At 39.5% G+C, this 12,029-nt stretch overlaps 1 protein-coding gene across 1 annotated transcript in view; it reads left to right on the top strand.

Annotated features, from left to right (window-relative positions):
- Positions 1-12,029, top strand: part of AKNAD1 (AKNA domain containing 1) — a 35,400-nt gene that overhangs the window by 6,687 nt on the left and 16,684 nt on the right. Inside the window, exons 5-6 of the mRNA XM_055340647.1 lie at positions 2,114-2,244; positions 9,816-9,972. Of these exons, the coding sequence (XP_055196622.1) occupies positions 2,114-2,244; positions 9,816-9,972 (288 nt within the window). The remainder of the gene's footprint in view (positions 1-2,113; positions 2,245-9,815; positions 9,973-12,029) is intronic.

Raw genomic sequence — 12,029 nt, 5'->3', positions numbered from 1 at the left:
CCATTTGGTTCAGTGCTGGAAGAAGGTCAGCAGAGCTAAAACTAACGTCAGCATGAGCAGCACCACAGGATGGAAAGCAGTTGGATGTTGGAGCAGATATGCTGGCTCTATGTGTTGGTGGTTATGACCTAAGGCATGTGGTGTGTCTTCCCATCTCAGAGTTCCTGTGAGAATTACAGGAGGTAATTTATGGCTAGAAAACCATGCCTTCTCTTCTGAGAGAGAACACAATTTAAATCCCAAGATCTTAAGTTACAACTTGTGACTGGCTTTCTCTCTTTTCTCTTTCCCTTGAACACCTAATTCCTTCTCAAGGTTTTCACTGCCATTCCATCTACCAATTCTTAAATTACTGGTCCTAACTTCTCATCCACAGCTCCAAATGCTTGTGGGTATCTCCACTTGGTTCTCCTGCTCTCACTGAAAATTCTACTGGTCTAACGTTGACAGCTTCATTCAGATCCATTAGCTTTTTCAAATTCCTCATTTTAAGTTGGGTTTCGCATTTTTTCTGCCTCCCGAGTTGGAAGCCTGAGCTTTGTCTGTGAGATTTACAGTGTCAGTCAGGGTCCTCACAAGACCCTGGTGGTTTACTCCAGTGGAGCAACCGAGGAGAGTTTACTAAGGCATCATTTTACAACAGTGCTGGTAAGAACAGTGGGGCAGAGGGGAGGAGGAAGAGCATATTTTGGAGCCCAGGGAGAGTAGCTATCGCTGCAGGAGTAGCTGATACAGGCAGGAGGACATCAGGGACATAGAGACCCCTCCCTCATCCTTCTGCATTTCTCTCTTCTCCTGTTGCCTTCCATTGGCTGAAACCAATGCTGGGGTGAGGGAGCTGTAGAGGTGGTCCACTGAAGGTCAGCCTCCCGGCTGGCTCGCAGAAAAGACAGAGGATGAATCTGGGGGTAGGGCACATGGAAAACATCGACCACACCTGCCATTTTGTATGTCCTTTAGCCAATATGTTTCCAAACTTGTTTTTTTTTTTTCATTTTTAGAAATCGGAATTAAAATCAGAAATCCGATTTTAGAAATCAGAAATCCTGGCACTCAGCATGAACTCATTTAATTTTCACAGTATGAGGTGAAGGCTATTTTTATCTCAGATGACAAAACTGAAGTTCAGAGTTCAAGCTGACTAACATCACACAATTATTAGGTGAAAGAGTCTGAACTTGAACCCTGGAATGTCTGATCCCATAACCCCATTGTGTTATATGCAATATCTCACCAGTCATTTCTTGCTTTCCATGTTCATGAACACTGCCTGGTCCAGGCCCTCCTGAGCATTCTTCAAGCCTGACTTAGGTCTCACTTCTTCTATTGAACCGTGGCAAAATCCTCAAATCCAGTCTCTTATCCCAACTGGAATAAAATCTCTGAGACCAGGTATTGTTGTGCCTGATATAACTTTTCTTTCTCATACTTTGGCTGAGGGCCACACCCAGGCAGTACTCAGGGAGCTAAAGCTTCTACACATCAAGACCAGACCTTAACTTGCATGGTGTAAGTATTCATCTGCCCAAAACTGTGTGTATGGATGTCTCAAAGACCCATTCGAAACGCTGGCTAAACTTCCTGATGTCCCTTCCCCATCTCACACTCCACATGCCATAGACTTAAACTCGGGTCCTCTCACATCAGTCCCTTCTAAGGTCTATGTAGCTTCAGACATCACTCCTAGAGCTCTGGTTTCCTCCTGTATGCAACTGAGATAATAAAATCTATTTTGCAACATTGACAACATTGATGTGTGGATTAACTAAGATAATGCACAGGAAAGTGCTCTATAAGCTAAAACTCGTTCTGCAAAAGCGCAGATTATTGACATCCTATTAGGGGAGTTCAGAGGCCCCTGATGGGGTTCTGCGAGAGAAATCAGGTCAGCGTGCTGAAAAGGCTGTGTGCTAGGAGGATGTTGTAAACATGGAGGTGGCTTTTCGGATTGTCTGCATTTTAGAGGCCAGACTCTGAAACAAAACAATTGCCAGGAGAAGGATGGTGACTTCATTTTGAACCGATTGTAGAGTACACCCTCCTTGTATTTTGGGGGAAACAACCACATGCAGAGGCTTACATGTGTATGATTCTGGTGACTTCACTGCTGCAGGTCCTGGAGAAGCTACAGGGACACCTTGAACTGCTGGAGCAGGAGTTTCTGGACAACAAGGAGAAGCATCTGACTTTGAAGCAGGTTCACAGGCATGAATCCCCAGCTGTCGGTGACTTTGATCCAGAAAGGTCAGGCTTAAACTGTGTGAGGTGGAGGGGGCAGAGGCAACCTCCTTCAGGTGGGATTCTGATGTGGCTGCTGGCTTCATGCCTGCACAGCCCCTGATCTAGGATCAGCTAAAAGTGTGCCACCAGTGCCACTTTTACCCTCTGGTGACACGCAGCGCAGAATTCCTGCTACATATGAAGTCCTGTGTTGGGCACTGACCCGGATGGAGGCCTAGAGAGGAACAGCTGTCTCCTGGGGGACAGATTTTGTACCACAATCTTGTCCTTTGTTGGGTGTCAGAACTGGTTCTGAGACCCGGAACAGCACAAGAAAACCCTAGAAGGGCTCACACGTTCACCCCAGAGAGCCTTCTCTCCAAGCTCCTCATGTCCTGCCTCTATTCCCCCTGGCTGGTTCTTCTGTCCCCCTCTTTACCATCCACAGATAATTCCAGAGGGGCAGTGGGCACAAAAGCACCATTGTAAGGTTGGTTAATGTGGGGCTGAGGGACCCACAGATCCCCATAAAGGGACAATATTAAAGCTTAGAGGGAAAATGACTTCTGAGTTAATTCACATTAGAAACTTGGAAGCAAACTCACTGAAGTTTCCAACTGGCCATGTTTTCTGGCCCTGCGCTCCTCTCTCTCCAACCCAAATAATTTTAAGATGTATTCCAGGACTTAAGGCTAGGATTGTTTCCATTTAATTTCCTGGTATGGTTTAAAAGAATTCATTCAGGAGGCTTAATCCTTGTAAATTCAGCCCTTTCTATTCATAGCGTTTTAACATGGAATCATTCTTGATGCCAGATTACTTGAATGGGTTATATTTTGGCATTCATGTCCTGAGGTGTTTTTTTCCCCAAAGTACAATTTTACTTTCTTAAGATGAACGGAATCTCTGTCTACTGTTATTTCAACACGGAGTAATTAGACAGCAAGGATGAGGTTTTAATATTGACTTCTTTCCCCCCGCCCCAAAGGTTTATTTTGTTTTGTGGGAAAGAAAGATCTCTACATATTTTCACTATTTATTTAAAAACTAATAGAGGGAGGATATTTCTATTCCAAGGAATCCACTTGTCTGAGCAGTCATTTTAAAGTCAGGCCTCTGTGTGCAGTAAGACCAAAGTTATGCAACGCCGTATTTATATCCTAGTTACACCCACAGTGTGCTGGACCCAGTATAAATCAAGAGTTTCAACTGCAATTATATCCCAGATACAGGAAAAGCTTTCAGTACTGGGGCAAGGGAAGGACCCAGTCTCTCCTCAAACTGAGTTAAAACCATGTCAGAACAAGTGAGGTTACCCAGCTTGACACTGGGCCTCTTGTTCTCACATAGGCATAATGTGGGAAGGAGCAGAAACCCATACAATTAACTGTCCAGAACCTTCTAAGTGTTGAGTCCAAAGGCCATTGCAAGGGAAAGAATTCTGCAGATTCACTGACTAATTACTTGCTTAAGTCCACTATGTGCTCTTGTGAAAACCTTATTGTTGCTTTTAAAGGGTAATAAGCAAAAATAGTTATTTTATTACATGCATCTTGTCAGAAAGCAGTCTGATGGTCATTTCACATGCTAACACCAGAAGCCAGGGGGCCAAGAAATGGGGCCCTGCCTCCACCAATTACTTCTCTCTGATATCAGCTTGTCTTCTGCTTTGCAGAAAAGATCACAAATTCCCTCAAAAATGTCTTTTCCTGGGCACCTTGCTGGCTCAGTTGGGAGAATAGGTGACTCTTGATCTCAGGGTCGTGAGTTCAAGCCCCACGTTGGATGTAGAGATAACTAAAAGATAAATCAACTTTTTAAAAAATGTCTTTTCCCCACCTCCAGATCTGCATGTTTTCACCTCCTCTTTCTTTCCTCACTCACTTCCAACCCACATGGCCATGGTCCTTAAACCCATTTCTTCCCACGACCTTCAGGCCTTGCTCCACCATTTTACTTCCTTCAGATTTTCAGCCTCTCCTTGTCCTCTGCTCAGTTCTTGTTCACTTGCTAGATTAGAGCATATTTTCCTATATTTTTACTTGATGATGAATATAGCTTTCCATGCTGAGATCTTTCTCCTGCTGCTTCCTGAGTAGAGCAGGCTTTTCCACTGGGTAGAAAAGCCACTTTTATCCTATTAAGAAAAAAAAAAAAAAAAAAAAAAACCTCTTCACGTGTAGACGGGACTGGTTCTCTTCTATCCCACTGAGTTACGTTTCTATTTCCACATTAACCACACAGTTTTAAATGACTGCAGTGCAGTGTATATTTTGAAATATTTATTCTTTAAATTTTGTTAGCTGTTCTTGCACTCTTCTTACCCATAAAATTTATAATCAGCTCGCCGAACTTCCTTAATGAAATTCCACTAGAATTTTGTTCAGGATTGTGTTGAATTTACAGATTAAAGAGTTGAAACCTTGCGATGAGTGTTCCCATCCAGGAGTGTGTTTTCTTCATGTAGATTTCATGTATATTTTGTTAGACTTATTCCTAGGTATTTTATAGGTTTTCTGAACATGAGTAACAGATGTTTTCCATAATTGATATACAAGAAACAAAGAAAAATCATATATTCAATTTGTGCTGGGCCACCTTACCCAATTCTGTTCTGTTTGTTGATTGTCTTAGTTTTTAGGTATGACAGTCATAGGATTTGAAAATAATGATAGGTTCGCCTCTCTCCCAGTTCCCTCCTAAATATTTATACTTTATCTTTTCTTCCCTCCAATTCTTATATATCACATTTCTTTTTACTAGTGTATTTTATTTGCTAGGTTTTCTAAAACAATGATAAATAATAGCAGCAAAGCAATCATTCTTATCATGTTCTGAACACTAAGGGGAATTTTTTTTCCAAGTATGACGCTTGCTGTAGTTTCAAGTAGATAAGCTTTATCAAGAAAGTTTTCTTCTACTCCTACTTTATTAGGAGTATATTTTTTTAATTTAGGAAAATGTTTAATCAAATGGGAGGTAGAGATCTATTTAGTTTATTTCCTAAATCTATTAATATAATAACATATATCAATAAATACCCTAATATTTAACAATAAAATGATTTGGGAAATTTTCCCTTTTCTTTTTATGCTCCAAAAGGGTTACTTAGGGGATCCCTGGGTGGCTCAGCGGTTTGGCCCCTGCCTTTGGCCCAGGGCACGATCCTGGAGTCTCCGGATCAAGTCCCGCGTCGGGCTCCCAGCATGGAGCCTGCTTCTCCCTCCTTCTGTGTCTCTGCCTCTCTCTCTCTCTCTCTCTCTCTCTCTCTGTGTCTATCATAAATAATAAATAAATGAATCTTTAAAAAAAGAAAACAAAAAGGTTACTTAAAAGTCTTTCTAGAACTCATAATCCTACTTGTATTTGGTACCTTTTTAGGGGATAGATTCTCAATAATCTTTTCTATTTTTTTTCTCTGTTTTTTTTTCAGATTTCCTACCTCTTTTTGAGTAGATTTTTAATAATTTATGTTTTCTTTTTTTTTAAAGATTTATTTATTTATTCATTCAGAGAGAGCTAAGAGAGAGGCAGAGGGAGAAGCAGGCTCCATGCAGGAAGCCCGATGTGGGACTTGATCCCGGGTCTCCAGGATCACACCCTGGGCTGCAGGCGGCGCTAAACCGCTGTGCCACGGGGGCTGCCCTAATTTATGTTTTCTTAGAGACTTGTCCATTTCATCTAGATTCTAAACTGTGTAGGCATAGAGTTGGTCAATCTTATTTGATTAAAATTAAAATTTTTTCTTCTGTTTTCTTTTCTCATTCTTTTTTTTTAATTATTTATTCCTGAGAGACACAGACAGAGAGACAGAGACATAGGCAGAGGGAGAAGCAGGTTTCATGTGGGGAGCCTGATATGGGACTTGATCTCAGGACATGGGGATCACCACCTGAGCCAAAGGCAGACAGTCTACCACTGAGTCACCCAGACATCCCTATCTTTCCTTTTTCATTCTTACTGTTACTTATGCTTTTCAGTCAGACTTTTTACTGGTTTATTATATAGATATTTTCAAAGAAAATGTTTTTGTTTTATTGGTCTCTTTTCAGTTTCATTTATTTCTCCTTTAAGGGGGTTTATCTTGTCGTTCTTTTTCTGTCTTCCTGTTTTGAATATTTACATCATTTATTTTGAACATTTCCCTTTACTAGATGCATTTTAAGCTATAAGTTTTCCTCAAAGTACTGCACTAGCTACATTATATTGGTTTTACATGTTGTTTTCTCATCTATTACTCACTTGTAGAGTATCCCTAATCTCTATTTTTATTTCCTAGGAACCCAAGAGTTATTAGTATGAATGTTAAAATTTCCAATTAGTTTTTTTATTGCTGTTGTTGCCATATTTTTGTTATTACTTCCCAATGATCAAAGAATGTCAGTGGTATAATTTTTTTAGACTTTATTTTTTAAGAGCATCTTTACCTTCACAGGAAAATTGAGAGGGAGGTAGAGAGATTTCCCATATATCTCTGCCTGCACACATGCACAGCCTTTCCCATTATTAGCATCCCCCACCAAAGTGTACATTTGTTACAACTGATGAACCTACACAGATAAATCATAATTATCCAAAGACCATAGTCTGCATTGGGGTTTACTGTTGGTGCTGTACATTCTATGGTTTTGAACACATGTATAATGACTTGCATCCATCTTTGTGGCATCATACAGAGAATTTTCACTGTCCTGAAAATCCTATGTACTTCACCTATTCATCCCTCCCCCGACCCCAACCGAGGCAATCACTGATCTTTTTACTGTTGCTATAGTTTTGCGTTTTCCGGAGTGTGCCACACAGCTGGAATCATGCAATATGTAGACTTTTCAGATTGGGCTTCTTCCAGTTAGTAATATGTGTTTAAGGTTCCTACATGTCTTTTCATGACTTGATAACTCATTTCTTTTTAGTGATGAATAATATTCCAGTCTAGATGTACCAGTTTACTTATCCATTCACTTACTGAAGGACATCTTGGTTGCCACCAGGTTTTGACAAGTATGAATATAGCTACTATAAACATCTGTGTGCAAGTTTTTGTGTCGACATAACTTTTAACTCCTTTGGGTAAATACCAAGAAGTATTTGAATGAAATGGTGAGAATATATTTAGTTTTGAAAGAAACTGTCAAACTGTCTTCCAAGGTGGCTGTACCATTTTCAGTTCCCACCAGCAATGAATGAGAGTTCCTATTGCTCCACATCCGTGTCAGCATTTAGTGTTGTTAGCATCCTATATTCTAGCAATTCTACTAACATATAGTGGCATCTCATTGTTGTTTCAATTTGCATTTCCCTGATGATATATGGTGTGGAGCATCTTTTTATAGGCTTATTTCCCATCTGTATATTTTCTTTGGTGAGGTGTCTATTAAGGTCTGTAGCACGTTAAAATTGGGTTGTTTGTTTTCTTATTGTTGAGTTTTAAGAGTTCTTTGTACATTTTGGATAACGATTCTTTTTTAAAAAATATTTTATTTATTTATTAAATACAGAGAGATACAGAGAGAGAGAGAGAGAGAGAGACATAGGCAGAGAGAGAAGCAGGCTCCCCGCAAGGAGCCCAATGCAGGACCTGATCCCAGACCTGGGGATCACGCCCTGAGCTGAAGGCAGACACTCAACCGCTGAGCCACCCAGGTGTCCTTGATAATGGTTCTTTATCTTTATCAGTCTTTTGCCAATATTGTCTCTTGGCTCTGTGGCTTATCTTCTCATTTTCTTGACAGAACAGAAGTTTTAATTTTAGTGAAGTCTCGCTTATCATTATTCCTTTCACGGATGGTGTCTGGTTTTGTATCTCAAAAGTCATCACCATACCTAAGATTATCAGATAATTCTACTATGTTATCTTCTAGGAGTTTTACACTTTTGCATTTTACATTAGGTCTGTAATGCATTTTTGAGTTAATTTTTATGAAGGGTATAAGGTCTGTGTCTAGATTCATTTTTTTGCATGTGGCTATCCAATTGTTCCAGCACCATTTGTGGAAAAGACTATCTTTTCTCCATTGCATTGCCTTTGCTCTTTTGTCAAAGATAGGGTGACTATAATTACGTGGGTCTGTTTCTGGGTTCTCTATTCTGTTCCACTGATTGATCTATTTGTATGGTCTTTTGCCAATACCACACTGCCTTGATTATTGTGGCTTTATAGTAGGTCTCGAAGTTGGGTAATCAGTCCTCCAACTTTTTCTTGTCTTTCAATATTGTGTTGGCTATTCTGAGTCTTTTGTTTCTTCATATAGACTTTAGAGTCATTTTGTCAATATCCATAAAAGAACTAGCCAAGATTTTGATGAGGGTTGCATTGAATCTACAGATTGAGTTGGGAAGCACTGACATCTTGACAATATTGAATCTTCCTATCCACAAACACGGAATATCTCTCCATTTATTTAGTTATTTGATTTCATTCATCAGTTTTATAGTTTTCCTTATATAGAGCTTGTACATATTTTGTTAAATTTATACCTAAGTATTTCATTTTTTGGATCTTAATGTAAATGATATTTTTAATTTGAAATTGCACTTGTTCATTCATAATATATAGCTAAATGATTCACTTTTATATATTAACCTTGTATCCTGCAACCTCACTATAGTTGCCTGTTAGTTCTAGTTTTTCAGTTCTTTTGGATTTTCTTTTTTATTTTTTTAAAAAAATTTTTTTTTTAATTTATTTATTTATGATAGTCACAGAGAGAGAGAGAGAGGCAGAGACACAGGCAGAGGGAGAAGCAGGCTCCATGCACCCGGAGCCCGATATGGGATTCGATCCCGGGTCTCCAGGATCGCGCCCTGGGCCAAAGGCAGGCGCCAAACCTCTGCGCCACTCAGGGATCCCTCTTTTGGATTTTCATCTGTTAACAAAGACACTTTTATTTCTTCCTTTCCAATCTGTGTACCTTACATTTTCTTTTCTTGTCTTATTACATTAGATAGGACTTCCAGTACAATGTTGAAAAGGAGTGGTGTCTTTTCCTGATCTTAGTGAGAAAGCAGTGGTATAATTTTTAATGTTTTGGAATTTGTTGAGATTTTTCTTTGTGGATTAATATGAGGTAAATTTTCGTAAATGTAGTGGCTCGGGGAAATTAGGTATTTATATTTATGTGTACATTTATACATATACATTTGTTTATACATGTATACATATATGTACATATGCCTATAGATCAAGCTTATTAATCAAACTATTCAGATATTTCATGTCCTTCCTCTTTTCATTTGATATAAATCATTATTTCCATAGAATCATAGCACTTAGAAGTGTAAGGGACCTCAAAATAATTAGATCCAGATGGGCAGAGTATTGTTATCCCATGTTATAGCTGAGACATTGGAGGCATAGTAAGATTAAGTGATTTTCCTCAAGGATACACAGCTAATGAATAATGAAATGAGGATTAGAGCCCAGGCCTTTGGAGTGAGACTATAAACAGGATGCATGTCAGGGCGGGTGTCCATTATCCTTCCTGTCTGAAGCCAAACCACATTAATAATATAGATCAATGCTATATTCACAAACTGTTGCTACTAATTAGAATGTTGACTGCATACCCAATACGATGCCTGTTTATGTCTATTAGAGAAGTGGAAGGTGAAATCTTCAAGTTGGAGATGCTACTTGAAGATGTTAAAGAGAAAATTAATAAGGGCAAATGTACGTCAGCCGTCTCTCTTCCCGTGAGTTCTCCAATCATCCCGGATGACTTGGCATCCACAACCTCTCCACCCTCAAATGAGGTAATACAGCAACCTACAGCCTACTTTTATGCCAGGAAAAATGTTTTTGATGCATTTATGAAATCCTAATCATGAATTCCATTTTAATATTTCATGAAAATTTAACTTTCCAAAGTCCCATGAATCATACAATTTAAAATAGAAGCAGTTTTTACAAATTAGAAGCAATTTGAAATGTTGGTGTTTGAAATATCTTACTAGTTTAAGATGTAACAATGCAGTTTAAACTGATGAACCACTGAAAAGCTATTTCTTCAGTGGTTCATCAGCAACATTTTTGGGATTGTCCTGGAAGAAATAATTTTTCTTAATAGTCTATTCCCTCTTCTACGTAAAAAATAACACACTCTATGGGAAGAACTATTTCCCATGGGCCCACCCTGCATTTTCCTACTCTCAAGTTAAATTCTTTTGGATTGTCCACATATGCAAGATTAGGAATTCAAATCAATCACTACTGTCTTTCTATGCTTTTTGTTTTTGTAGCCTTAAGTATCAGAACATTTCAGACGAAATTAAAATTCTGAGAAACTGAATAATCTGGATAATTACCTTAAAGTGACTCCTTTTTATTTTTCCAGACAGTATCTGAAGTCACAACCTGTGGCTGATACTCAAAATCTGAATAGATTTTTGTCACAGTTAAGAACAAGATGTTGATAATCATGTAAATACTAGCCCTGCCAAAATGGTGTGTTTGCCCCTTCAAAACACTTAACCCTTCCAGCAAGATTTCATTCATGGCTCAGCTTTAGAGTTAGGCCATTTATATAACTTTGACACACAGTCCCCCACCCTGGGCAGAATTCTTTGCTCAGACGTCTGTGTCCCCAGAGCACTGGGTCTCACTTGTCCTTGTGCCTTTGTACTTATCCTTGTATCCCAAATATTTGACTGAACACCTGGTCTAGCATGAATGCTCAGGATAGTAACCTCTGAGCCCTTGAGGATTTAACAGTTTCAATGCTTCCCAAGTTGTGAACTTGAATTAGCTTGTGGGTAGTATGAGGGAACTCAGGGAGTGAGCCTAGCCTTCCGTCCAGCAGCTCCCTTGGGTCTGGGTTTGCTCTTCTTGACTGGGTCCCAGGTTTGCCAGCAGCTGTTGCACAATAATGAGAACTCTATAACTTTATGATAAGTGGCTCCGGAAAGAGAATCCACAGCTAGGATTATTCATTCGTTCAAGTATTTATTGCTAAATGGTAGGCATTTTTCTAGGTATTTGGTGTAAAACAAACAAAGCAGACAAATCACCTGCCCTCAAGATGCTTACATTTCTGTGAGGGACACATACGATGAACAAATAAAATTAATGTGTAATTACAGAATGTTAAAAAGCACAATGCACTGAACATAATACATTCCTGTGACTCTGGAGCTGAACTGGGTCTGAGTACTGGCTCTGTCACTCATCAGCTTTGTGACCTTGGGCAAGTTATGTAACGTCTCTCAGTTTCCTCCTGCATAAATTAAAGATAATAATACTTGCCTAAGCTTCCGACCCCTCTTTTGAAATTCCTTGCAAACTGTAAGTTCTAAACCAACAGAATTATTCTTGTTTGCTTTTCCTTATAATTTTGTCATTATCATTTTAGACTCACAGATTTTTGTTCCCAGCACTTCCAATTAATTTGTAATGAAATCATCTCAAGTGTGGTCCCCAGACCAAGAGCATTGCTATCACCTGGCAGCTTGTTAGAAATTGTTATGTTGTTATGGTGTCGAGTTAACATAGGTAGAGTGCTTGAACCGGGGCCTGGCTTATAGTAAGCACACTACCTGGGTGTTAGCTTTTGTGACTATTAAGTAATGGCATGTGACCAAAAGTCACTCACTGTGGGAGGGCCAAGTCACTTGGGAGACAAGGTCAGGGCAGGTAAGATTTGAACTGAGTTGGGAGGGAGGGATAAGAAGGAGACAGGTAGGTGAAGAGTCAGGCACAGGAACTCCAGGCAGGATGTGATGGTGCCTCAGAGGTGGGGTGGGAATGCTGAACTGATTTGAGTCCCTCCCCGTGGAACTGCAATTCTAAAGGCAGCTCTGGGCAGCTCTGTGGA

This window comes from Nyctereutes procyonoides, unplaced genomic scaffold (assembly GCF_905146905.1).
Source record: "Nyctereutes procyonoides isolate TBG_1078 unplaced genomic scaffold, NYPRO_anot_genome, whole genome shotgun sequence".
NCBI classification, from domain to species: domain Eukaryota; kingdom Metazoa; phylum Chordata; class Mammalia; order Carnivora; family Canidae; genus Nyctereutes; species Nyctereutes procyonoides.
The sequence above is the reverse complement of the archived record's forward strand: the minus strand, read 5'-3'. Positions and strand labels throughout refer to the sequence as shown.